Source organism: Pleuronectes platessa, chromosome 8 (assembly GCF_947347685.1).
Source record: "Pleuronectes platessa chromosome 8, fPlePla1.1, whole genome shotgun sequence".
In the NCBI taxonomy this organism is placed as follows: domain Eukaryota; kingdom Metazoa; phylum Chordata; class Actinopteri; order Pleuronectiformes; family Pleuronectidae; genus Pleuronectes; species Pleuronectes platessa.
Window position 1 is genome coordinate 20,135,077 of NC_070633.1, and position 26,466 is coordinate 20,161,542.

General features: G+C 42.2%; 2 protein-coding genes across 8 annotated transcripts in view; one reads left to right on the forward strand and one right to left on the reverse strand.

The window, feature by feature from the left end:
• inppl1b (inositol polyphosphate phosphatase-like 1b) overlaps positions 1 to 26,466 on the forward strand; it is a 31,462-nt gene that overhangs the window by 1,747 nt on the left and 3,249 nt on the right. Inside the window, exons 2-29 of one of the 7 annotated variants that reach the window (XM_053429399.1) lie at positions 176 to 269; positions 580 to 660; positions 10,755 to 12,586; positions 13,857 to 13,920; positions 16,343 to 16,481; positions 16,579 to 16,699; positions 17,201 to 17,341; positions 17,522 to 17,609; positions 17,726 to 17,803; positions 18,076 to 18,213; positions 18,373 to 18,487; positions 18,584 to 18,684; positions 18,772 to 18,874; positions 18,972 to 19,168; positions 20,005 to 20,122; positions 20,284 to 20,380; positions 20,499 to 20,637; positions 20,768 to 20,867; positions 21,049 to 21,137; positions 22,148 to 22,229; positions 22,636 to 22,725; positions 22,826 to 22,939; positions 23,022 to 23,110; positions 23,208 to 23,295; positions 24,084 to 24,236; positions 24,647 to 24,728; positions 25,246 to 26,041; positions 26,125 to 26,243. In XM_053429399.1, coding sequence (XP_053285374.1) covers positions 12,450 to 12,586; positions 13,857 to 13,920; positions 16,343 to 16,481; positions 16,579 to 16,699; positions 17,201 to 17,341; positions 17,522 to 17,609; positions 17,726 to 17,803; positions 18,076 to 18,213; positions 18,373 to 18,487; positions 18,584 to 18,684; positions 18,772 to 18,874; positions 18,972 to 19,168; positions 20,005 to 20,122; positions 20,284 to 20,380; positions 20,499 to 20,637; positions 20,768 to 20,867; positions 21,049 to 21,137; positions 22,148 to 22,229; positions 22,636 to 22,725; positions 22,826 to 22,939; positions 23,022 to 23,110; positions 23,208 to 23,295; positions 24,084 to 24,236; positions 24,647 to 24,728; positions 25,246 to 26,041; positions 26,125 to 26,243 — 3,578 coding nt within the window. In that variant the 5' untranslated portion in view covers positions 176 to 269; positions 580 to 660; positions 10,755 to 12,449. The remainder of the gene's footprint in view (positions 1 to 175; positions 270 to 579; positions 661 to 10,754; positions 12,587 to 13,856; positions 13,921 to 16,342; positions 16,482 to 16,578; positions 16,700 to 17,200; positions 17,342 to 17,521; positions 17,610 to 17,725; positions 17,804 to 18,075; positions 18,214 to 18,372; positions 18,488 to 18,583; positions 18,685 to 18,771; positions 18,875 to 18,971; positions 19,169 to 20,004; positions 20,123 to 20,283; positions 20,381 to 20,498; positions 20,638 to 20,767; positions 20,868 to 21,048; positions 21,138 to 22,147; positions 22,230 to 22,635; positions 22,726 to 22,825; positions 22,940 to 23,021; positions 23,111 to 23,207; positions 23,296 to 24,083; positions 24,237 to 24,646; positions 24,729 to 25,245; positions 26,042 to 26,124; positions 26,244 to 26,466) is intronic. The other 6 variants (XM_053429405.1, XM_053429403.1, XM_053429401.1 and 3 more) reach the window with 6 other exon arrangements.
• arr3b (arrestin 3b, retinal (X-arrestin)) lies at positions 235 to 8,366 on the reverse strand. The gene is made up of 15 exons (XM_053429411.1): positions 5,615 to 8,366; positions 4,406 to 4,436; positions 4,190 to 4,250; positions 4,050 to 4,094; positions 3,765 to 3,958; positions 3,554 to 3,613; positions 3,383 to 3,450; positions 3,110 to 3,245; positions 2,422 to 2,506; positions 2,184 to 2,256; positions 1,812 to 1,949; positions 1,576 to 1,653; positions 1,459 to 1,482; positions 1,043 to 1,369; positions 235 to 635 (listed from the first exon to the last, which is right to left on the reverse strand). Exons 1-14 carry the CDS (start codon positions 5,671 to 5,673, stop codon positions 1,267 to 1,269), a joined length of 1,155 nt encoding a protein of 384 aa, XP_053285386.1. The 5' UTR covers positions 5,674 to 8,366; the 3' UTR covers positions 235 to 635; positions 1,043 to 1,266.

A 26,466-nucleotide genomic window follows, 5' to 3' on the forward strand; every position in this document is an offset into this window, starting at 1 on the left:
ATTTTTAACTTAAAACAAAGCTTGTGTTTCCATGTGCCTACACCTAACAAAGCAATTGCTAACATATAAATAAAAGTATATAAATTGGGTCTGTTCATAGAAAAAAGCATTTATGGGATATTTATGTTTTTGTTCTAATTATGCTTTCTCTTTTGTTCATGAAATTATGAAACAGTGTCACCAAATATAAGACTGGACGTAAAATGAAGAAAGGTAAACGACTATTTGGGGGAAACGATGTGTTTATTTCCTTCTCTCGTCTATAAAGAGTGAGTATTTGTGGGATATTTGTCCCACGGCTGCACATTCGGTCAAAAAGATTGCATGGCTCTAGTGACAAAGCAATAACACATCAACAATAAATAGCTCTCTGCATTGTCCGTTTGCATGACACATAGGGGGGAAAGTCTAATATCTACGCAATGGGACATTTCCTCTCACAAAAGAAAAAAAAAAGTACAACACATGTTTATTTCTATACTACAATGGCAATCCATCTGATGTCAGTCACATGTTCATTTGCCAGGGGAATTTGTAACTCTCTTCATTGGTTCCCTTGTGTTCTGTGTTCTCTGACAGAGAAGGGATTTTCCTTGCTGGACATCTCATCCCTTCACTCGATTGTGATGTCTGTCCTGCTGGCAAGAAACAACCGATTGTGTAAGTCCGACATTGAACTATCTACTTTTATATGTAATAATAATAATAAGGGACAAGCAGGTCACATGATTCAAATTAAGCTTTTGCATATTGATATATATCACATGCAAATAGTACTAGCCATCAAGTAGTATACATGCTGCTATAAGAAGCTACTGGAGATGCTTAACAAAAATGATCTTAATCAGCCAAATTGAATATTTGTGTAATGGTGTCATCAGGTGAGACAGTGCACTCATTCAAGGGCCACCATGTCTAACAATCTATCGCCTGTATAGACGAGAGTGTTTAAATCAGGTAAGTGTTCCATAGAGATGACGCACGGTGTGGCCCCTTGAAAAAGTGAACACTGTAAAACGTCCTGAATCTGAGGTGACCTCACCTGAACTAAAGAGGCCCCTTAATCCAATTTGCTGTTGTTCATAAAACACAAAAAAGCACAGAGGAGACAAGTATCAGCAGCATGTCCCAAGCACTACAGCCACAGGTGAATGCATTTGTTGTCATAGAGATCTGTATACTTACACTTCTGCTCGTTAGACAGTGATCACGTGCAATGAGTGGATAAAAAGGGAAGACATAATATAGAAAAACACATTAATCAGATTAGTTATAGTTGAGTTTGAGGAAATTTTCTTTGGTTAAAACACTGCACTCACCTGCTGGTTTTGGGGACATCAGACACAGAGGAAGCTCCACACAGACATCGCTGAAAGTTAAACAATAAAAAGTACAATTATTAACACAATCTTCACTTAAATATAACAGGATCAGAAATGAGGTCAAATCGGTGTTTACCTTGATGTAAGGCCACCCAGCAGGCTTTAGTGGGAGAAAATTAAATGAATCATCAATGTACGCCATTTGAAATAATATGTATGTGAATGAATATGTGTTTATTCAGTTAGAACTTACCCTCCGCCGGACACGACCAGATTCACCTTGACTTTGTAGGCCACAACGATTCCCTGCATCTCCTTGTCTCCTTCACTCCTGCAAGGTGACAGAAATAGTTAAGTTTTCACAGCTTGAGGATTAGGTATAAGACACGATAAGTGGCTGACCCAGTGTGGAGATGTATCCCCCCGCTCAATAAGAGGATGAAAACCTGTCACGGGCTCACAGTAAGCCCTTTCACGACAGTGGCTTACAGGGTGGTGGAGGCGAGGTTGGTGTCCCCGTCTTTTAGCCGCCCGTCCACTGAGATCCCGCGCTTCTCCGTGTTGCTGGCCAGCAGGGGGGTGAGAACGAAGGTCTTCTCCAGTTTGGAGTTGGCGTTTACTGACTCACTGTGGAAAGCAGTGAATACGTGTTAAACTTAAGTCGTTATTTGCATTGGTTTCATTTTTCTTTAAACCATATTTAAAAAATGAATGTAAAAATTACAAATCCCCCCCCCCCCCCCGCTCAGTAATAACAGTACACACAATTTAGGGATATGTTGATGTGAGAATAATTGTAAAGAAATACATCAATTTATATTTATCAAAGTGAACCTGAAATGTTGCTAAGGGAAGCCTCACCTGGACTCCTCACTGCAAACTGCCTTGGTGTAAGTGTCAGATGAGTAGAGGACCACATTTGTTAGCTGCTCAACTAAAAAGAAGGAAAAACAGTTCTGCATTACTACAAACAGTGTGACTTGAACATATATACGTAATATATGCACTCATATTCTCTCTCTCTTTTCTGAGATACACAAATACTAAGTATTTAAAATTCAACAACCGTCTAGTTAAAATTTCTTTCCTTGCTACTCACCTGAGACTTTGATAGTCTTCACAACCTTAGTGGTTTCGTTGTTGATTTTAACTTTGACGGCTATAGGATCTCCATGGTAATATAGCTAAAAAAAAACAAGGATTTCATTTGGATTAATTAAGCAATCATTATATTGTCGTGTATATTCGTTAGAGTAGACCATGTTGGGACGTGCCTTAAACATAAAGACAGGCTTATATTTATGATGCCTATCTTCTGGACTCTCAGACATTCTCGGAGAGTCCTCCAGGTGTTTATCTTAATTGCACTTTTTGGGATGACTTTTGACTTAGGGAATTATCTCTGACCAGCTAATGGATGAGTTCAGAAGGAATGTTCTTGACCAGTGTGTCTTCATGTTCGGACACAAAAACGTGCCCTTATTTAGTCAAAAGTCCCATGGGGGAGGTCATTTACCTGAAGTCAAAGGTGGAACCAACGTCCCTATATAAATGTGTGTAAGACCGCCGCACGTCAGATTGCATGATTCGGCTTGTGCATCTCCGGGTTTCTAGAGGCCCGTCTTGACTGGTGAAACTTCTGTGTAATAAACTTTGTTATACTGAAGTACTTAGTCCTCGGCGTCCTTCCTTCATCATCAACAACTTCGACAACACCCTGCTGCTTGAAAGATACAGCAATATAATCGGTGTAATGGCAAAAATACAGCTTCTAAACTTAAATGTACCTCTTTTTCAAGGGAGGCCTCCAAGTGAACTGGTTTGTCAGTCATCATGAACTGTTTGGAAATTTCCGCCTTGGGTCCGGGCTTGTTGTTAACTGGTGCAAACTGTATTTTACGAATCATCAGGCGGCAAGTGTCTCTAAGGAAAGATAAAAACGAAAAAACATTGTCAGGATTCGTTCTCCTTATGTCCTTTTATTCTGATACAGTTTAAGAATGCAATAGAAGAATGCTAGGATTCTTCCAACAGTTAGGTTTGACTGTGGACATACTTACTTCTTTTCAATTTCCTCAGCTGGTGCGTTGGCCAGGTATGCTTTAACCTCAAAGTCCACGCCACAGGCCTACAACATAAAAAGAGCCTAATAAATTACCTGGCATACATTTAACATCCTGCATAAGAGAATATGAGAAGACATTTAAAAAAAAAAAGGACTGTAATGGTACCTTGCCAGAATCGTTTGGCGCTGGCTGCAGGGCAACTGAGCACGGGAGATTTGTTGGCATCTGAAACAGCAAAAGACGAGGGACACCGATTAATGGAAATTACTTCAAAGTAAAGGTGACGTAAGGATGTGCTGTCGATCAATGTAACACTAGAGGGAGGGACAGGAGGGATTTGATATGTTGTGTAAAGAGTGAGTTAATTCCTCCTCACCTGGAAGGAAAAGGGACATCCTTGCTCTCCAACTTTCTTCTTGAGCGATTCCAGCATTGGTGTGCTGGGGACGCTTTCGCCTGTAGGTGGATACACCTGAATGCGCTTTATCCAGATGTCTCTCCTGAAGGACAGCCCAATGACATCCAATTCTTCACTTCCATAGCGGAAGGCACAGGCGAGGTAGACATACACTATAATGGAAAAAGTTTCCCATTAGTCTGGGTTCTGTAAAAATACAGGATTTATAACCATCACTATTTATAGCAAATAAGATGAAACTACCTTTTCTGCCTTCGAGACCAGCAGGGTCCACTTTAACTACCCCATCTGGAAACGAGAGATGAATCGACAGTGTCAGATTTCCTAGAGATGCACATATATGTACTTATGTAAGGATGCAAAGCAGACACTGTGTCACACACCGACTACTTCCACTGAATCCACATGGTCCGTAAAGTCTCTCTTCCCCAAGTACAGAGAAATCTGCGAAGAAGAGAAAAGCAGAAAACAGTCACTCCCACGCTAAGGTTACAAGAGTTTGAAAGTTATTTCTGGGAGTTGGAAGAGCTACACACAAACTGCACTCCTCCCTAGACCTATGGGTGCCCTGTAATGACTATATTATAGAGGCCACTTACATGTCCATTGCCACTGGTCTTCTTAAATACCCTGGAAAGAGGGAAAAAGGAAAGTTTGTCAATCAGTATATATTTTCAATATACTAACCCTAACCCTTTAAAAAAAATTCTGCATTTTGACTCACAAATATACTTGCTAAACACAAAAGAAGTTATTTCTGCCTAATTTTATAGCAAATCATAACAATCTATCTTCTTTTCAATTTCTAAAGTTGTCTTATGCCATTAGTTTTATTTGATTCACCCACAACCTACCTAATCATTAGTTCACACTTGGACCTACAATTACCAGAGTAGCTGCTGCAAATGGTTCAAATATCTGAGGGTAGTAATAACAATCTATTACTATTTTATTTTGTCTATACTCTAATATACTGCATGCTGTGCAATGACAATAAAGTTGAATCTAATCTAATGTAATTTCAAACTATAGGATAGACCCCATCCCCCAATCAGTACTCTCACTCCCTGTTCATATAAGGATGGATTAGTGCTAAGGATGGAAAATCAGCCGGACATGAGACTCAACTCTGATTTTTGTACATCTCAAGTCATCCTAGTTTCTTAATCAGTATCTCAGAGTGTTGATTTAGTTTCTCAATAATCTTAGTCTTGTATAACCTTGTGAGCGCAGGCCCGCTGCTCTACGTGAGCATAAACAAACACGTAATCCTCGGTGGTGTTTGCCCCTCGGGCTGGGCCAAGTAATCCAATTAAAACTTATCTTTTGACCTGTAAACCGCTTTTCCAAGATCAAATCCAAACAATCCTTTTTTTAATCAGGATTGATCTATTCCTTGGCCGACTCAAGTGTTTGAGGAATCACACAGATGAGATGTGGAATTACCACAGCAAAGCTACTCTGCATGTTTTCTTGTGAGGGAATTTCGAGCATCTCTTGTTTAATTAGATTACTTGTGTATCAAAACACAGTTTAATCCAAAAAATAATCAATGCCGTATTTTAAATGCACATACATCATTTAAGAATATACACTTAGTTTTAATACAAAGAAGTATAAACAGCCTTAAATATCACTGTGACAGTGGTATTCAAAAGCACTCACCTATAGATTTATACATTTGTCCTTTTATGCCATTTAACATCTTTTAATAACTTGAATTATGCTTTTTAACCTCTGAAGTAAAGATGTTTCTCCGCAGGATAGTTGCTAAACATAAATAATAAATCAATATCCTTTATACTCACTTTGACATGTTGATGGCAAAGTTATAGATCCAGTCTGAAAACAATGAAATAAAAAACATGTCATACTGATAAAAGTAAGACAATTAGATGCAGTGGTTATATTTTCTCTTTCAATATCGGTGAGTTTATCGTAGCATTTTAAAGAGGCATTTTCAGAAGGTTATATAATAATGAATTATTAATTAATAACTTTCCATCAGTTAAGGACTGTCCTAATCTCTGAATAACATCCTGCAATAAAGAGTACCTTTCCGATTTTGAAAGAAAATGCGTCTCAAACTTGGCATGTCAGATAAACTGTGTGGCTAAAACCAATGTTCCTGCAATTTTTTTAATATATTCCGATACTCCATTATACCATATCTTGAGTTATTAACCTCTCCATCTATTCCTAATGCGAGAGAAATCCCTCACTTACCAATCAATTGGTTCTGTCAATGAATCTGCTCTGCTGCCTCCTGTAATCCGTCACTGTTGACTGTGTGCTGTGTGAGTGGCAATCACTGCCACCTCCTGGCTTTTATACCCTGACCTTCCAACCCAGGAGCCCTCCCTTCAGCTTAAAATCTGATTAATTCGTTAGAACACTACTGCTTTGGGCCGGGGGGGCGTGTGTAAAAATAATGTGCGTACAGGACGTAAGAGGAATAAGCTCGGGGAGATGTGGGCAGTGTGAGCGCCAGATGGGGCAAACACATATGGTGTGAAATAAACAGGCCAAGACCTGGACATAAACTCTGACAGTCATTTGACCTCTGCTGGATTTTGGATTGATCAGTAATTTTCTTGTACATGTGCCACACACACCATCCTCCATGTTTTCCTATTATTTGAGTAGGATTGAGGATTTAATTATCACATTAATAAATTCCCCTACAGGCACATTCAATTTGACTTAACCCGGGTTTATTCTGAACGTCACGACAAAACAACAAGCGAATATATCTAAAGTTTATTCTGGAACTCTGATTTACACACAACTAATAGAACTGGCCGCTAACATAAGGAGACCTGGAGGGGATCTACTTCTCCAAGACATAAAAATGGAGGGGCTGTTTTGGTGACTTTATGGTAGAAATACCCGAATGAAGTACTTGTTAAACTGATATCCTCCAAGCTGTGACATTTTTAAAAACCTCACAGAGGCGAAAAGGTTGTCTCATGAAAAAGACTGTGAATGTGCAAGGAAATCCTTTCTTGAGGCTTAGAGAAGAGAAGAGTGGTATTAGTTGGATTTTGGTGGCCAGGGCGACAGATGGCTGATCGGCCAAGCCGTGCACAATCTGTGCTGACGGCAGGTTTACAGAAATCTAAGTGAGCTGCCGACTTACTGCTGTGCATCAAGTCTCAAGATGATGACAAAACCATCATGCTTGTCAATTCTTCTGTTTATAGTTGTGACTGAGATTAATTCAGCAAATTAGTAGCATGTTACAAATTTGTAGCATGTAGCAAGGACACTCTGGCTGATCCATTTTCAGTTTGCATTATAATAAACTGTATTACAATAGTGGCTTTAACATAAACTCTGAAATTAAATACTAGGCTTCTATTCTGTGTTATCTACATCCATTGTCGGTGATCTTCGGAGGATCCAGCCTCTGACCTGACGCACAGCTAAAGAGGTAAATCTGTGTCTGGCGGATCAATGGAGGATCTTCACACCAACCTCAGCCAAGTGTAATTGATTGATTAATGAGGGAGCTGGATGATGGATTTTATGGCTTGTCACACCTTGGCGGTAAAAGATAATTAATTCGATTGGCGGGTGTTCGTGTTTGGCCTGTGTTCAACTGTCATACGGGGACAGGGTAGGAGATCTGTTTAAAGCTGACCAGACAGGAGGCCGCTGCCGCACATCACTCCGCCGGATCAACAGCCCGGACTTAACAGGCAGATACAAAGTTAAGCAGTCTAAACCATTAAAGCTGCTTTCCCGATATTTCTGCATTAGTGCTCTGCATATAACTTCTAGCTGTACACTCACATGCACAGCTCTAATATTCATAACAGTGCAGGAAAAGTTCTTAAAGCTGCTGCAGTATGCACCATTGTGAGAAATTTAAACAAAACTGTTTAGAAAGGGTGATGAGATGTGGGGGAAGTGGCTCCTTTATGAGAAACATGAGGCTTTTTAATGTAACATCAGAAATTGGCCAAACAAAGGATTTTGACTGACTTGACTGAAAACTGATAGTGTTCAGGCTTTTTCAATAACGCTTCTGTTAATACGGCAGTTTGAAATGCTGTGCTTCTCTTAAACAACACATATCTTCAACTGTAAGTTGGTTTTGTGGCGTATGTAGGTTTTTCTGTTTTACTTATTTTTTATGGTGAAGGTTTGAATAGACAGTCTTTCAAAGGTTTACATATGGAGTTACTTCACTTTTAGTAGAAATCCCAGCTGTGTCTCCTGGTTGGGCTTTCTGTTGAGGTGCTATGATCTGAAAACACCAGGAAGACGCTCAGTGAGTGGACACCTTCGCCAAAGCAAACACACCATCCCGCCACGTTTAAGAAAAGTAAATACAAAACTCCAGAATTTAACGGGTTGTTCCTTCGCTCCTGCCACACCCCACCACGTAGTATCACAGAAATTGGTTGAAAAACTTTTCTTGGTTATCCTGCTAAGTAACAAACAAACACTCAATAAACATAGCGTCCTTGGCGAAGGTGATGATATATAAATATGAAGCCTCTCCATGCCACGTCTACCCAACAGCTCTTCAGGCCCCTTTGTTGTCAAGATCTTAAAAAACCAAAAAAAGAACCCTGCCCAGTTTTGCATAAAATTAATGCTTCTGTTTTCTGTATCCTGTGTATACTGTTATAAGCATTGACAGTCATTCTGATACAGCCGTTACGCGCTTCACTGGGCCAAAAACCCCATCTGGTTTGAAGGGGAAACAGCTCTGTCTATCTAGTCAGAGTGGGTTCCTTGGTTGGTTTGTCATTTAGTTTGCATGACATCTACTGACTGCCAGGAATACCCACTGTGTATTGATTCATTTATTAACTTTTGTCTTGGATCAACACAGGTTAGTGTTAGTGTTAGTCATGTGCGCACAGTCAGTAGTGGATGAATGAAAGGTAACTTAACTTTCCTAACCCTCATTTAATCCTCTAATGAGATTAAAAAGACACAGGGGCAATAGGTCGTGATCAATTCCATGGATCTGTTAGAATATGTTTCACAGTCTCATGTTCATTGAATTTATAGGATTTGAATCCTTTCAGATGTTTTATTTGATCTCCAACATTTCAGATCCATCACTGTGCTGCACTCTTAGACATGTCGTACTTCACAGAGGTGAACATCTTTGTGCATCTGGACTGTTTACATAGAATTGTATTTTTGTATGCAACCACTAAAAAAGAATGACGGTAATCTCACTTCATGATGAACCGTCTCTCCAGAGTGTTGCTTCTCCAGTTTTAGCCACTCGAGGATCCATACAATCTTATAAGCACCTTACAGTTAATCTGCTGCCATTTAAAGGCGAGCACTATATGTGGACAGCCAACATGGGGGACCGCTGACTTGTCCCAGTGCATTACAGAACCACGGTATTACCACTTCTTAACAACACACTGTTTGCTGTGTTGCTAAATTAAGGCGCTGAAGCTGTGTTTGTTAGTCACAGGAACAAACTCTATTAGGTGCTGATCCAGTCAGAGTTTCCTTATTTGTGAGGCTGAGGTTTTTCTTTCAGCACAAACTCAAACAAGGTTTGGCCAATTCGCAGCAATATTATTATAGGTTAACGAATTATGAATGCAGGAGTATAAACAGGGGTGTTACCTGTTAGCTCTCTGTCTGGTTTAATCTGCAACTCACATGTGACCTTTAGCCAAATGTATTTTTAGCAGCACTAACTCAACTCAAGTGATGCTGTAACTTTGATGGGCTGCTGCCATAGCTGTTGTGAATACATGGTCATTACCATTTCCTTTTCACTACTGGGATTAAATGGGGATTGTGTTGCTCTTGTTGAAAACACAATTCTTCAGCTTAAACTAGCTGCCGGACCAATTTGTTCATTTTGAAGTCCAGTTTGTAAAATTACATACTTTTTTTTTTTTTTAATGCCACCTGTCCTCTGGTGGACATTGACCTTACTTTATATTAAACATCTTCTCCATGTTTATCTTATCACTATCTTTATTTTCTTATATATATATATATATATGGAATCATGGCCTTTGGTGCTGTGTGGCCTTTATTATATAATGTTACATCTATTCCTGAACGTGCTGTTTAATATCAATAATACAACACAGGTTCTTCAAGCTTAATCTTCATCAGTTCACGGGAACTTAATATACTGTGAATATATTTATATCAATTTAAAAAATCTTATCTGACCCCAAACGTGGAAATAAAAGTGAGTAGGTGTTTCTTAGAAATTGAGCACATCTTGTGGTGTCAGTGTTTATCTCAGTATCCTGTTTAATTCTCTGTTTGCATAAACAGAACATTCAATAATAGATCAGACTAACAGACGAGAGAGGAACCAAGTCAGCGTCAGGCAACTTCGGACAAATGTGATTCTGATGAACAATGATGGAGCCGTTTTTCACCCATCAGCCCCACATGAGAGATGTTCACCTTCACCACAGCTCGGGTTCTGAAAAAATCAAACAAAGTTAAACGTTTCCTTTTAGCCAAGTAAGTCATGAATGGACTCTCAGTTACGCAGATATTCATCCAGTTTAGAAGGTGTGTGTTTTTCTGATATGCAGCGGTATGATGAATGTTATAATCTCCAGGATAAACAATGCAATGCATATTATCAAGGCTTATTTACATTTCTTTGTCATAATAGTTTGATAGTAACATTTCATTACCAAACATTTTCTATATGTACATTAATGTTGGCCTATGAATTGGTATCAGAAATGTTTTGATCCCTATTCTTGGCATCTGCCCCTAAAACTCCACATCTGTCAAACTCTACTTGTTATCACTTCGAAGATCACTTAAGGTAACACACTCAAGTAAGCTGGTGACCTAACATCACCTGCTAAACATCAGCATGTTCTCGTTTTCACCATGAGCATTGACGTGAGCATTTAGTTCAAACCACAGCTACACAGCCTCAATGGTAAATATTGTACATTTTCCAATCATATGTTGCAGAGAGCACACAGCGAGAAGAAGTGATTAGAGCATGAGATCGAGTCAAGAAGATGCATCACCAGTTGGAGGACGGCTGCGTCTGTTTGTTTTATGGGGGCTGCGGTTGGTGGTCGGCACATTTCTGCGGAGCAGTGAGAGGCAGAACAGCAAATATGGGACCAAACGGCTTCCCACAGACTTACATGCTCCAACTAATGGAGAAGGAGGGAAGTAGGAGGGCTGAATAATGGGCGAAGTTTCTCCGAGGACAAAAATAAGAAAGTTGGGGATGATCATAACCATATGGAGACTGCATTTTGCTGCTGAGTGAGCCAGAGAGGGTGGGAAGTGTAGGGAGGGTGACAAAAGGAAATAGGTTGGGACAGAAGAAAGAGAGGCTGGAAGAACGTAAATATTACTGCCAGGGGTTGAAACATCTGGAAGTAAAGATAATAAAAACAGAAACTAGAAAGAAGTTGAGGATTAGCCCCTCACCTGAGAGTGGAAAGTTGTGTGTTCTGTTTGGAATTTGAGGAGGGAGACGGGGCAGGGGCTGAGGGAGGAAGAGGGAAATAGACGAGAGAGGGAGAGGGAGAGAAAAAGGAAGCAGTCTGCTGTTTCACACACTGGTGGTGAAGTTGAGCCCCTCGCAAGAATTCTCCTGGCTGTGTCCGCCATCTGGAATGTCGAGTCACTTCCTCTGTCTGTGCTGTGCTCTTACGGGGTTGTCCTCTTGCCTCTCTGCTCCCTCCCTCTGCTCTGACAGCACCGTGAAGAACCGCTGGAGACCACGCCAGTGCGGACGGGACTCTTCTGACAAGACCCACGCGCCAGCACACAAACATCCAGCATGAAAGTGAGACCCCTGGATTAGCCCACATCCAACCAGGCAGCATCTGAGTGGAATCTGGGCCTGGAAGAGGCTAAGGCAACTGCAGTCATCAGCTGAACTTTCTCTTGGAGGGTGTTCCTTTTCCCTTATATGGCTACAGAGCTGAGAAATCATTTGAATTAGTCTGGTTTCTGCTGCATGCCTGTCTGGTTTTAGTGCTGACGGAGTTCCATCTGCTGTGTTTCTGTCTCTGCTTGCTGTGCGTGTGTGTGTGGGGGGGGGGAGCCGTGTGTGTGGCTCCATTTGTTTATTTTACCGTCTCAGTTCTTCTTTTCCTGTTGTTTGCATGTGGGGCTTTTGTTTGGGGACAAGAGGAGCGCTTGTGTTTGTGGTAAAGCTAGAGGCAGCGTCACAGCCTCAGGGCTGACTGCTTCATTCAGACTCTTGCTGTTTTTCCTCTACCTCCTGTCGCCCCCCCCTGCCTACCGCTGTGATGGTCTGTGTTTGCTGGAGCAACACACCCACCTGGGTGCAGAAAACTGCAACCGAAGACTGAAGCAGGGGCTCAGCACTGGAGGCTGTTATCAGAAAGGTGGACTGGAGCTTCAGCCGAGAGGCAGGGTGTTGTAACAGTGGACTAATCTCACCATCAGCTGGATCTGCTTCTTTCCTCGTACGATGCAACAGGATGTGTGACCCACAAGAAGCCAATAGGTGCACAGGAAATGCCAGCTGATACAGACGGGGGGGTTGGGTTGTCAGTTTGACACTTTGATCATGAAGAAAAAGGCCGTGGCCACCAGGAGCACTTGAATGGACTGCTGGTCGGGTTCCTCACCTCACGTGGATGACTTTTATGACCCTATCGCTCTACGTTGATCGCCATGGCAACGGCGGCGTGGTATCATCGTGACATCAGCCGCGTGCACGCAGAGGACCAGCTGGCACGGGCAGGGAGGGATGGCAGCTACCTAGTGAGAGACAGCGAGTCTGTGCCAGGAGCCTACGCGTTGTGCCTGCTGTGAGTACACACACACACACAGACACACACACACACACACAGACACATGCACACACACACACATACACGCACACACACACACACACACACCCAGGTTATGGTACCCATCACAACCAAACGTCAGTCCCTATATGAAGCACTTTAAACTATCATGATGTATTAGATGCTACATTCTGTGTGAGAACCCCCGAGCGGGTTATTTAAGTGATGCAGCTTTAATTGGTGATGCTGTGTGAATCTAAACCTTAATAACGGACTCCCTACTCTCCAGAAATTATTTGTACAGAAATCATTGGATGTTTCTTTATTTGTCTTATTTTATGAGTTCCACCTCCTTCAAATTATTGAATGATTCACTCATAATGGCCTCGGATTTATACCTGCTGCCCTCGGTGAGAAGAAACAGGAAGCAGCTCTACTTTATGTGAAGCCATGCTTAATTACTTAATCTTGTGAAATTCTATATTTTGGCATGAAGGATTGGAAACTATTCATAAACTCCAACATTGCAGCAGAATGTCACCATCTGTAAATTGACTCAGCAGCTTCACTCACCCTGTCATATCCATCACTTTCATCACCACGTGCCAGCAGGCAGCAGAGGAGCTGCTCTACGGCTGTGCTGCCAGCCTCGCACATACACCCTCTCCAGACTGTCCCGTCTGAACACAGTCCATCTCAGCCAGTCAAACCCTGGCTCAGGTCTCCCTGTTTCCCCTCTTTACCCCACTTTCTTCCCTGGGGCCCCTGGAAGAGGGCGGGAGCTCCAGTGACCGCACTACGCCGACTGCTCATCAGCCCCAGCCAGATACATTCCTGAAAGCTGAGCCCGGTCGCTCGCAGTGCTCCCTCTTTCCCTTCGTTCTTCTCTCAATATCTGATTCCCTCTTCTATTGACTTAAATTTCTCCATACTTTGGTTTTCAGTTGTTCTGTTGTCACCGGTTCCCTTTTGGTTCATGTAACACACTCGCTGATCAAAAGCTGCCATTCATCTTTATGTGCTGCCTGAAAGAAATCCCCTTTTATAGTGAATGGTGGAGATGATCCAAGTGCCTCTTGCATTGTACAAGGAAAACAAGCCGCATCATTAGAGATCTGTAAAACAACTGGCGCCTTGTTAAAGAAGGTTATAGTGCTTTTAACTACTCTCAGACATCTGATCCTGATATAAACGATCGGTTTAAATATATTTTTCCCTTTGAATTTGGGGTTTAGAAGTGTTTTGTAGTAATTTGCTATAATAACCAAACTTGTTCTGGTTTCCAAAGGTTCCAGCGCCATGTTCACACCTATCGAATCCTCCCTGACGCCGACGGCCTCCTCGCAGTCCAGGTGAGTGATCGTGGCCACATCCTGAATCCTCTGCCTGACAAGGAGGACCGGAGGAAAACCAAATCAAAAAGTTTCTGAAACCCAGGCTCAAACTGTAAGCACACAAAGAGAAGCAGCGGCTCAGATGGAGCTGCGGGGATCAAACAATGGTTTGTTATTGCTGTTGTAAGGAGAACAGGAACGTGTTTGTGTTTCTGCTCTGTGCAGGGTCTGTTACAACTGCAGTAGCCTTGTTGTTTGAATGGCATCTCTGCCATGTGGCTGCATGCTTGCAGCGTGAGCTCAGCAGCACAGAGGAGAAATTGTTTTTATGTCTCAGAGATTCCTACTCAACCCACATACTAGGTCATTGAGCAATGGGTGCGCTTATTTGTTATATGTGTATGAGGGAGTTTGTATTAGAAATAATGAGTCTGTTGGATGTTGTTGAGTTGAAGCCAGTGATGGTATGTGTCTGTTTTTGATACTTTGAGAAGGAGGCCGTTTAGTCAACAAATTACCTAATAATTACACTATAGAAGCACACACACAGGCACAAAGTTCACAACCACAGACACACACACACTCACAGCGGGTGAGAGAAAATAAAACTAAGAATAGAAAAAAAAATGTCTGGCCCTGAATCACGTATCATATGTGGTCTTTTTTTAGCCATCTGCAAAAAAGTCCAATAATGAGTTTAATAAACGATTTTCTGGCAGTTGTTTTTCGAGGCCTTGACTCGGAAAAAATCCTCTGCTTTCGAATGAAGACCTGAGACTGTTGCTATTTCAGTTGTTTTTTCCACTGCCATCAGTATAAACCTGCAGTTCGTACTTTCCCTCACTGGATCTGCTCCACCAACTCACAATGCATGCTTGCCTCCTTGTTTTTCCAAGCAGGCCACAGAGATATTTTGGGGGCCGTTTGGTTTTCTCACCATCCGTCTTTTTAATTGCTTTTCAAGAGATGCCTGCGTTTGAAAGAATAATATCTATAGGTCCTGGTGAAGCAGAATCGGAAGCTTGTCTCTTTCAACACAAATTTAAAAAAAGGAGGACACAGGAAAGAGTTTGCTCTGCAATGTGGCTTAATGTGCCATTGTGGTCTAATGTGCCATTGTGGTCTAATGTGCCATTGTGGTCTAATGTGCACGTGACTTCTCATGCTATACATGCCCAGCACCTGTGCACGATGTGTCTACTTAATTTTAACTTTTTGCTAGTACTGCTTTGAGTTCCACTGAAGTGTAGCGGTGCAGGTTTTGGTGGAAAGTTTGAGGTTGTCTTGCTTCTGCTTGTGCCCTGAATTTGCAAGCGTATGCATGTGAAAACGTCCATGCCATTTTTTTATGGGGGGCTTTTTAGCCTGACTGGGAATGTTGGACCACAGCGAAACATGACGGCCAACTGCTGCTTTACTCAGGAAGTGATGCCACGGAATCCTGCCGGGTGCAGGGCGCTGATTCGAAAATCCTCCTGGGATTCCTTTTTATCACAGCAAGTCATCTGCATGGGACTTTTTCTGTCATGCAAAAAAACAAATACTTCTGCTTTATTCTACAGAGAAGGCGTCGGGGGAGGGAGGCAGTTATTTTATCAAAGCCCTCCCGTCAGAGTTTTCATCATCTCTATTTCATACAAAGTTTTTTTTTGAAAGAATGTGATTTTGAAGGCAGTAGATTTGGAGTCAAGTTTTATTTGCCTTGGCACTGTCTCTTACAGCTTGTTGGAACATACGTAAACTTACAACTTTGCATTAGATGATACTTTTGCCCTGTTTTATTTTATGTACTTAGACTTTTTAAAAGTGAAGTACATTTTCTACTTTGTATTACTCAGAAAAAGTTTGCCAAAACAAATGAAATACCTAAAATCACTAATTAGAAAATATATATTTGTTTTGTGTCACAGCAATATTGTTATTTTATTTAGAACTGATATGAGCCTCTCACACACACACACCAGTTTGCTCACATGAGCCAATATGAAACTTTTATTTACACAATCAACAAGGAAGAAAAGCTCTGCAATTATATTTACCTGAAAATGTTGCTTTTATTGTAAATTTGTATATATTTGGTTGTATTGGTTTTTCCTTTTTATTCTTATTTATTTACAATAAAGTTTATGGTTAAATTGTAAAATATCATGGCTCAGTTACATTTCTAGGTCATAAGGGTTTGGAAATGACATCATAGGAATCATTGCCAATTTTGTTTAAGCATACATTAGCCAAATATTTATATCTTACATTTTTTAACCCCATGATATCTTCAAGGATCCCAAAAATCATTATCACTTGGGCCTCAATTTATTATCTACAGAACCTTTGTTTTCAGTATAGTCTCTGTCGGTCTGTCAGCACACATACACTATGATCATGTGAGTTTTACAGTATTAAATGTTTATTCACTGACTCCTGTTGCGTGTCGCTCTCACAGACAACACAGGGGGTGCAGGTGAACTGTTTCCGGACACTGGAGGACTTGGTGTTGGGATACCAGTATCCACACAAAGGCCTCGTCACGCCGCTGCTCTACCCTGTTCCCCGTGACATCGACACGGGGGACGAGAGCTCAGGTAGACCCACTAACTGTGATATTCAGAAAAATCCACAACTTTTTAAATGGACATATAAGTTAATGTTCTAGATTTTATATGTTTCATGTATACACAGATGATGAGAAGCCGCCTTCAGTGTCTGCCTCAGTCAGCTCGTCGCTTTCATCAGGACCACCAGCTAAACAGGGCCCCCCCGCCCCATTCCTTGATAAATTACAGGAGCTGAACACATCCAGGTGGGATTCTATGTTTCTACAGCTTAAATCTGAACTTTTATCCATCACTAAATCCCTCTCTCAGAATTGTTCTCAGTGTAAAGCCTCTGCTGCATGTGCAGTTTGTGTTCTGATTGATACCTGCTTATTCTGAGTTACAATATCAGTGCAACTGGTTTAGTGGCTACTTGTAGTGTCACAGGAATGTCAGTCATTAGCTATGTTCACTTCTCTTCTTCAAATATGCACATTATGACAATCAAGCAAAGATAAACCAGAGGAGGCCACTTGTAAAAGGCTGTTTGCTCTTTTAGCTTGTTTTGGCCTATTATTAAATGTTGATATAATACAGTGATTGCTGTGGACTGAACCATTGTTCGCGGTCTTGGTAACAAATGTTTCGAAGAGCATTTCTCTTGTGGATCAAACCTTAACGGATGAAATGCCAAGAGAACAGAAATGGCTTGCACAGTTTATGAAATATTACAGTTATAAATCTGTCTGTGTTGTGTGTTTCTACAGTACTGCAGGTGATTTGATGGGTCTGCTCAATGACTACCTCTTCAGTGAGCTCCCTCTCGACATCGACAATGTGCATAAAGGGGCAACAACTCTATGCCACCTCAAGCGTACTCTGGGTAACGCCTGCCAGGGCCTCAACAGGTCAGCATCATTTTATTTGTAATACTGGGGGTAAACCGAATGTGTGGTTTGTAATATATAGACAGGACTGACAGGTGGTGGGGTGCAACATCTGGAGAAAGTGGTATTAGAGTCTGATTTATTTCAATTTGCAAATATTGATATGTGATGACTAAACAAAAGGTGTGTTGTGCTCCACAGTGAGATTGACCTGACTCTCTCAAGTCTAGAAACCCTGGCGAAGGTGTTCGACCATCCGAGCTGCTCTCTGACACACAACAAGACACAGGTACATCACAGGCGTCACAGGAATTTCTTAAGTGGTGACCCAGAACTGTGAAAGGTCATGAGTCTGTATCCGTGTACACCACCTAGTCTGACCTGTCTTTGTCTCTTTGGAACAAGGGCCCAGAGATGGACATAGACACCTTGTTGTGTAAGATCTCAGCGCTGGTCAGCCTCCTTTCTTCACTGGAGAAAAAGGTTTGTTTTTATTAAGTCAATCTCAGTCTTTGTGGTTTTTCAACATGAAGATTATTTTATTTCTGACAGATTTTCATCACCATTTGTTTTCAATCCCTCCAAAGTTTATGAATCCACATTATTTTCAGCACAGTGTTAAAATCCACATTTGTTATCTGGGCTGAGTGTCAAAGGTGGAAGATGTTTCCAATGACTATGAATTCAAACAAAAAAAAGGACAAACTTGTGATGGATAGTTAAACACTAACGTTTACAATCCTCTGCCTGTGAAGGTGTTAAAAGCGCTTCAAGACGCTGTGACCAATCACAATCTGGCAGTCCAGCCCGCTCCCCCCCCACCTGAGCCAGCACCCACCAGCAGAGCACCTGTAAAGAACCATGCCCGACAGATGCCAGTTCACTCCTTTCAGGTAGACCAGCTGGAAATAGCTTTTTTAATCTTAACACCATTCTGTAAATTACCTGTTATTAAGTTATTTAAAAATATATATTTTAAACTATAAAAAAAAAGTGATGAAAATAATACAGCTGACCTCTGACTATGTCCAAATATCTGTCTGTGTGACCAGGTGAAGATGGTGCGGTACGGCAGACAGACAGTCTCTGTTGATGTGGACACAGGAATGCTGCTTTTTGACAGAAAAGCCGGATCATTCACCGTCGAAAAGGTCTCACATGACAGAAGTAAGGAAATATGTTTCTTTCCGACTCCTATGACATTGACCTTTCTTGCAAATACATAATATCATTTTTTATTGCCATGTTTTTTTAAATCATCAGTTCTCCAGATTGTCAAGTTCCAGAGCAGCCCAGCCAAGGTGTGCATGGTGGTGGACAGTCACCACAACACACCGAGGGAGATGACGTTTGAGAGCGCACGGGTACGACGGACATACAGGGTTTTAATGTTTACTGCCATTAACAGTTTCCTCTCCCATAATTCACTGAGTGACTGTCGCCTCTTTCAGAAATGCGACTCCTTCTGCCAGCTCCTCCAGATGATGAAAACCAGACACTCTCAGCTGAGTGAGCCTGACATGGTCTCTGTGTTTGTTGGCACCTGGAACATGGGTAAATCACACATGCGATGACACTTTTACATGAGACTTTGTTTATGGGCTGAAGTTGAGGGCCCAGGATTTTTTATCGTGTTGTTTTGTGTACACAGGTGGATCCCCTCCTCCTCGCAGCCTGCAGACGTGGGTGACCTGCTGTGGTCTGGGTCACACCCCCGACGAGTCCACCGCCCTGCTCCCTCACGACATCTACGCCCTGGGGACCCAGGAAAACCCTCAGGGCGAGAGAGAGTGGATTGAACATATCAAAGCAACCCTTCGCAGCTACACTCACATTGACTTCAAACAGGTCATTTTAAACTTCATTTTCTCTAAAGCTTTATCTGTGAAGTCCTATGTCTTAAACGGGGGTGCTGTATCAGTGAAGCTATAACATGTCAGCAGAGAAAAGCATCATCAGCACAGACTTTCTTTTTGCTTCTATTTCTATCAGTTTATTGCTTCTAATGAAGTTAGCAGCCAACCAGCGAGTCTGGTCACTGAGGAAGTGGTGCAGAAAATGTGAAATGCTTTTTTTTCCAGCAGACACATCATGCTGCACTTAGAAGGGAAATATTTCAACGACAATCATCTAGCAGATGATTGCGTGTGATTGTGAATCTATCTGAAAATATAATCTCAGTGATATATGAGTAATCAGCTTTTTTAGGGGCTGGGCCGACATTATAGAGCGAGGCAAGGCAATTCTATTTATAAAGCACCTTTCATACACAGAGGTAGATTTAAGGTGCTGTGCAGAAATATTAAAATACATTTTAACAATTGTCAAGTAAAATAAACAATTAAAATGAGTAGAATAAAAGCAAGTATGAGTGGTAAAATAATAAACAAATAGCTAAGTCTGTCAAATATCTACAAAAAATAATACAAATAGATGCAACTGTTAAAAATAATAAAAATGAAAATAGAATACTATACAATAATGGAATGACCTTATAAAATAGTTAAGTTAAAAGCACTTGTGAAAAAAGAAAATGTCCACCTGGTTTTAAAAAAGCACGTTAAGATCAATAAGATCACCTGATTCCATAGAAATGAGTGAAACCAGGTGAGAAATGTGTTATGTGTTCGCTCTTTGGTTGGAATCTGTCCTTGTCCATTGTAATACGACACAATGTCCTGCAGGTGGCAGTACAGTCCCTCTGGAATATGCGGCTGGCTGTGTTTGTGAAGCCGGAGCATGAAGGTCGCATCATCCATGTGAACACAGCCAGTGTGAAGACCGGCCTGGGGAACGCATTAGGTAGACCAGCCCCCGCAGATACACACAACACCAAACACAGCAAATACCAGTATCATGGCTGACGGCAGATAATAGGAAATATCTATGTTTGATCAAAAAGAGACAAATAAAATGTTTTTATTATCATGGAGGTTTCAGGATGTGCATTTTCTTCATTTCAGGAAACAAGGGAGCTGTTGGGGTCTCGTTCCTCTTCAATGGAACATCTTTTGGCTTTGTTAACTGTCACCTGACTTCTGGAAGTGAGAAGGTCCTGAGGTACATTGTCTGTTGTGTGACAGATCAAGTTACTGTGTGTGTGTGTGTGAGTGTGTGTGTGTGCTCCTGTGTCATATCTCTGCTGTATGAAAATACACGTCTGTCTCACAACGTTCAGGAGGAACCAGAACTTCGTGGACGTGCTCCGGCTCCTCTCTCTAGGCGACAAACAGCTCGGGGCTTTTGACATCAGCCTGCGCTTCTCTCATCTCTTCTGGTGTGGAGACCTCAATTACAGGCTCGACTTAGACGTACAGGTCAGACCAACAACTACCTGATCTTTGTCATTCATTGCTCTTTTGTAAAATATAAATAATCAGAAATCCTAAAGTCAACCACCCCAGACTTTGCTGTTCAAAGTGTCTCTCTGGTCGTCACTGACTGCAGGACATCCTGAAACACGTGTCCAAGAGAGAGTTCGAGGAGCTCATGTGTGCGGACCAGCTCACCCGGGAGAGACACAAGAGGAAGGCCTTCCTCAATTTCAGTGAGTTTCAAGTTTAGCAGTGACCTTTATATTATATTGAGAGCTATAAAAATACTACATGTATTGGAAAAAAACGCTATTTCACAATTAGGAAGAATCAGTATCGTACATTCAATCGAGATCCGGTTTTACCTTTGCTCACCTCGCTTTGCTCTTCTGTTCTGTGTTCATCATGGTGAAGAGGAGGAAAAGATTGCGTTTCCACCGACCTATCGGTATGAGCGGGGCTCCAGAGACTGCTACCTGTGGCAAAAGTACAAGACCTCAGGGGTGAGTCACTTCATGTTACACCAACACACCTCAGAGAGATCATCAAGGGGCAGGACAGAGGACAAGGGCCACACGCTTCTGAAGAAATGCCACAATGTTTGGGCTAATGCAGTAAAAGCAGAACTTCATCAAAGTTGTTATTCATACAAGGGGCCTGACTCTTAGAGTTAGCAGAGTCGATATGTTGGTTGGATAAATCCTGTTGAATTTGGTTATGGTCTGACTCCTATTTTCTCTATGGATTCATAATAATAATAGTAATAATAGAGCTTTAATAAATAGCACTTTTCAAAAAACAGGTTTAGAAAGTGCTTTGCAAACATAAAAAAAGATCACATTATAAAAATAAGACATCGAACTAGATTTAAAAGAGGACAAGGAGGTAGCTTGTCTGATTCCCAGTGGAAGGTTATTCCATAGTTGTGGAGCCGTTACTGAAAACACTCGACCTGCCTCAGTTTCACGTCTTACCATTGGAACCACAAGCAACAGGGGTTGCCTTGAAAATTTGTCTGAGATAATTTATCCGAAACATCTCTAAGAACAGCTTCACAAAGCTGCTGACATGACTGCTTGGTGGTGTTTATATCAGGTTCTTTATAAAGAAGTATTGATCCTACTCTTGTTCATATGTATTCCTATGATTCCATTTTTAGTTAACTGTCATTTCCTGGTTGGGCCCTGTGGTATTTTTAGCCTGTAGGTTTATTGTAGTGTACAAAGTGCCACTAAGAAATAAATAACCCAGAAGCATTCCAAGTATCCAGTGGACTCGCTTCTTAAGTTATTTTTAACATCATCCCGTTTAAGTCGTGTGTAGGGATAGGGGACTTTGACAGCTGCAGCTGAGATCACTAAGAATAGGAGGCTAAGAATTATCCCAGTCTTTAAAAAAGGAATGTCTGGCATAACAGGAATTAAGGAGCCCTTCGTTACATAAACCACACACGTCTGGTAATTTAATCTGTAAACAGAAGCACAAAGTATTTAACCCTAATGTGTTTCTGTAGGTGCGGGTCAACGTGCCGTCTTGGTGCGACAGGATTCTGGTGAAGTCCTATCCAGAGACGCACATCATTTGCACGGCATATGGTAAGACCTGGGGATTTCTAAGAAGCTGTGAGTAGAACAGTAACAAATCAAATGAGGAATAAGAACATGCTGAAGAGCAGCCGACAATGTGTCATGCTACATAGACAAGATATGATGCAGCGTTGACAAATTGAATAACTGTGGTATGTTTCTCCTCTTGAACTCTACAAAGAGAGCAACCCACAATATGAGTCGGCTAGTGGCCAGAAAGGACTTCCTGGTCTGTGGTCCGTCAAGAAACTTCCTCTCATTCTGTTTTTGACTGACTACAGCGAACTTTGTCTGCCCTTGTGAAATATCACACACTTTAGAGTGTTGTTGCATAACTTCAGCTACAGAAAATATAATCCATGTTGTGTTATTGTGATTATAATTGATCTAATAGTGTGTATTTGTCTGTCCCCAGGTTGCACAGATGACATCTTCTCAAGCGATCACTCGCCTGTTTTCGCCACGTTCCAAGTGGGAGTGACGTCACGGCTCAGCTTCAAAACAGGTGCTGTCACTGCTGCGGTCGTTTCAGACACCAACAGGTGGAAGGTGACCTGTCGCCTTCATGGAGTGAACTGTGTTGTTGACCACTTTGTGTTGCACAGATCCGAACCCCGGCGCGGAGAGGGCCTGGATAGAGCTGGAGGGCGTGGAGGCCATTGTGAAGACGGCAAGCAAAGCAAAGTTCTTCATCGAGTTTCATTCAACTTGCCTTGAAGGTGTGATGTCACTTCAAAAACACACTGTTATGAAGCCTTATGCAACACAGGGGCAGAGGCTCATTCACGTGTTTCTCTGCAGAGACAAGACGCTCCAGTGAGAACGACTCGCAGAGCTGTGATGTCCCTGGGTTCCTGAAACTCGGCTGGTCCTTCAAACAGCTGCCGAAGGTCAGAGGCTCGGCCCATTTTTGGGGAAATACCCGAAAATACTGTTTGTTTTTAAAGTCAGGACATCTAACTTGTGATTTGTACACGTCTGTCACAGCTTCTCCCAGTCCTGTCTGACATGGAGTACCTTCAGGACCAGCACCTGCTGCTGTCTGTCAAGTCATGTGACGGGTTTGAGTCATACGGTTGGTCACAGAGCTAATTCATTACCTCTACCAGGGAGAATATGTTTGTGTCTGTATTTGATTGATAGTTTGTTATTTGGCAGGATTACACAAAAACTACTAAACTGATTTCCATGACATTTTGTGGAGGGCTAGTGCATGACCCAAGGGATTTAAACCCATAACATTTTGTGTTTGATCTGGAACAGGGGGCGGTACCAGGGACTTTTTATTTTTATATAATAATAGACAAAATATGGTGTTTTTCCACATTTTCCTTGATTTCTGAAAACAAATATTCACAGATCTTCATGCAAAGAATCCAAAACAGATCCAAATAAACACCTTGTGAGTTTAAATGTGGTTTCACAAGGAACCTGTTTGGCCTTGACGAAGGAATGCGCTCCTGGAATCTAGTTCCTTTTATTTTTGTTAAACCCTTATCTCTTGTGCTATCTACTAATCAGGGTAGTTTGATTATATTTTCATAAGATTTGCAGATTTCAGCCCAAACGTTTTAGGATTATCTCTTTGGAAATGACACATCTTTAGATACACACATACAGAGTTTTATCTACAGTATATGCAAAAGGAATTAAACGTTCACAGTTAAACGTATAGACTGCTGTGTTTTGAACTCGGTTGACCTCCAGCTGCAGTCAGTGTGTCTAAACCTCGACAAAATCACGTCTGAGACTGAAATCCTCCTGAAACTGAATGAAGGGATTGCAATCAACATTCTGTTGTGTCTCAAGGTGAAATGTCCCGTTGATCTAATCAATAACCGTTTAAAAACTCTCTTTCTGCAGGTGAATGCTGTGTAGCTCTGCGCTCACTCACACGCGCAGCCGAGCAGTTTGAGACGTTCCTGAGCCACCGAGGTGAAGAGATGGGCTCCATAAGAGGACGCGTCAGGGTCCACGTGCCCAAGGACAGGCGGGCAACACGGGAGAGGATCTATGGTGGGTCAGCCGGAACTGGTACTACTCCTAATCTCTGCCTTGCTTGCACTGTCACTTCCCACTAAACTTTCATCTCCACTGTCACTGCGTCTTTTGACTCTCCTGCGAGTCTCACACGGCTTCCTCTATTTGGTTCCTCAATGATCCCTGGCTTGGCTTTACACTTGCTGGTATCTGTCGACCGCTTCCTCTTTTGGCTCCTGATTGACTGACCCTGACCAGATGCATCCTGAGACACTGAAACAGGACAGATGAATATTGTGTCACCAGGTCAGGCGCCACGAAAACACACACAAACATACGTTGCGCTGTTTGACTGCAAACCGACACCCTACACGCACACCACAGACTTTGAAGAGGTTTTTCACCAAATGTCTTTTCTTATGTGCTGTGGTTTGACTTTTTTCCAGAGTGGTTCTGTTTTGAGAAAGATGATAAACGGCCTCTGAGGGGACACATGTCTCCGGCTTCGACACAGGTCCAGATAAATAGGTGAGGACCTCTTGATGTTTCCGAGCATCAGTGTGAAGCAGCACAAATCCTTCACTTCTAGAGGAAAGAGTCTGTAGAGGTTTCTCCCAACTCACAGCAGCAGCTCCCCAAACCACAAGAGCTTGTTACTTTGGAGGTTTACAGATGTATTTAGGGTTTGACATAACTGCTTCTAGATTCACTTTTCACTGCATACTTACATTTCAAGAGGAATAAAATACTCAGATAATCAGAAATAACTCATAGATCCGCGGGGGAGGGGGATCCTTTTCATATTCTTTTGCTATTACTTCTTAGTTCTAGCTGATATAACAAAAATCTAAACTGATACACTTTTAAACTGATGTGTTTTATCTTCTCAGGAGTACCTGCACCCACATGCTCATATTATTGCAGACCTTAGTTTTTTTGAATACCACTTTTAACAATGAGATTGAGGAAACGTGTTTCAAAGCGAGTCTGTGAACAGTTTTATGCAGTTTAATAAATTCAAGACTTTCTTCTATATCCATCGCAGGTCCTCTCCAGTTCCTCCTAAACTCACTCCGAGCAGCTACACCAACCCGGCCTACTTCATCTTCGAAGGCGTGTCGGTGGCACGCAGGGTGGAGGAGGCCCCCCCCCAGCAAAGGGACCCACAGGTCATCTGGTCTGGTAACGAGGCCTTGCAGCTCCCGAAAATCTCAGGACGCCAGGGCTTTGAAAGACGACCCTGCCACAGGTCCGACTTTACAGAGATTGAAATTCCCGCCATCCTGCCCCAGTGCGCGCCAACCAACGACCTTCAAACGGCCCAAACCAACTCCTCCTATCAGCTGTTCCCCGCCAAAGACCCGTCTCCCATTTCTCCACCCTCCAGCAACGCCATCCCACAGTTCCAGGAACAGACTTCACAACCCAGAGACAAATATCAATGTAAAAGTATTGTCCAGGACTCCATCCTGCCCGTGAAGAACCTGAGGAACTTGTATATGAATCACTCAGCGATCATGAGGGAAAATAACAGAAGGGATCAACATCAGCTCCTCCCAGAGAGGACCAATCCAATCCGGGCGGCCAAGCTGCCGTCCGCTTTCCCTTTCACCCCCGCTCCCTTAGGACCCTGTCAGGCCTCTGCTCCCTGGAAAGTGGATCAGCAGCCACCCGGGCGTACAGGGGATCACTCCCTCACTGCTTTGCAAATTGCCAAGTCCCTCAGTGAAGTCGACTTTTTCCCCTCAGAGCTGAGAGGCCCGACCATGACCAACCAGAGGCAATGTTACAGAAACGGCCCCTCGATGCAGGGAGACCGGAGTCACAGCTGGGAGAAAGAGGTACGCCCAACGTTCACAAAAACAGTTTTCAAAAGACGTAACTCCTGGTTCTCTGTAATGATTGTGTCTGATTCATCTCCAAGCAGGTGTCCGTGCTCCAAGGGGCACCAGAGACCGTGCGGGAGCTTCTCACCACTCTGGGTCTTCAGAAATACACCCTGGGACTCAGTCTCAATGGCTGGGATGACCTGGATTACTTCAGGTGAAATGATTTTGGATAACATGTCCCACAAGCTCTACATAGTTTGAAGCCAATAACTTAAAACAAGCTCATCTTTTACTGTTTTTAATACATTTTCAAAATCAGAACCAAGATGAAAATGTATTTAAAAAAGCAAACACAGGATGAACCTATGGGAAAAAACATATTTGTATTTAAACGGTTTCAGGTTTCAGTTACTTCAGTACAACCAGTGAAGGAACTG

Bases quoted from the DNA above. Each gene is read 5' to 3' on its own strand.
- arr3b (XM_053429411.1), bottom strand. From the start codon at position 5,673: ATGTTTTTTATTTCATTGTTTTCAGACTGGATCTATAACTTTGCCATC. The intron at 2,257-2,421 runs GTGAGTAGCAAG...CCTTCTTTTTAG, and splicing joins GAAGACTATCAAAGTCTCAG to TTGAGCAGCTAACAAATGTG. The intron at 1,370-1,458 runs GTAAACACCGAT...TTTAACTTTCAG, and splicing joins CTGGGTGGCCTTACATCAAG to CGATGTCTGTGTGGAGCTTC.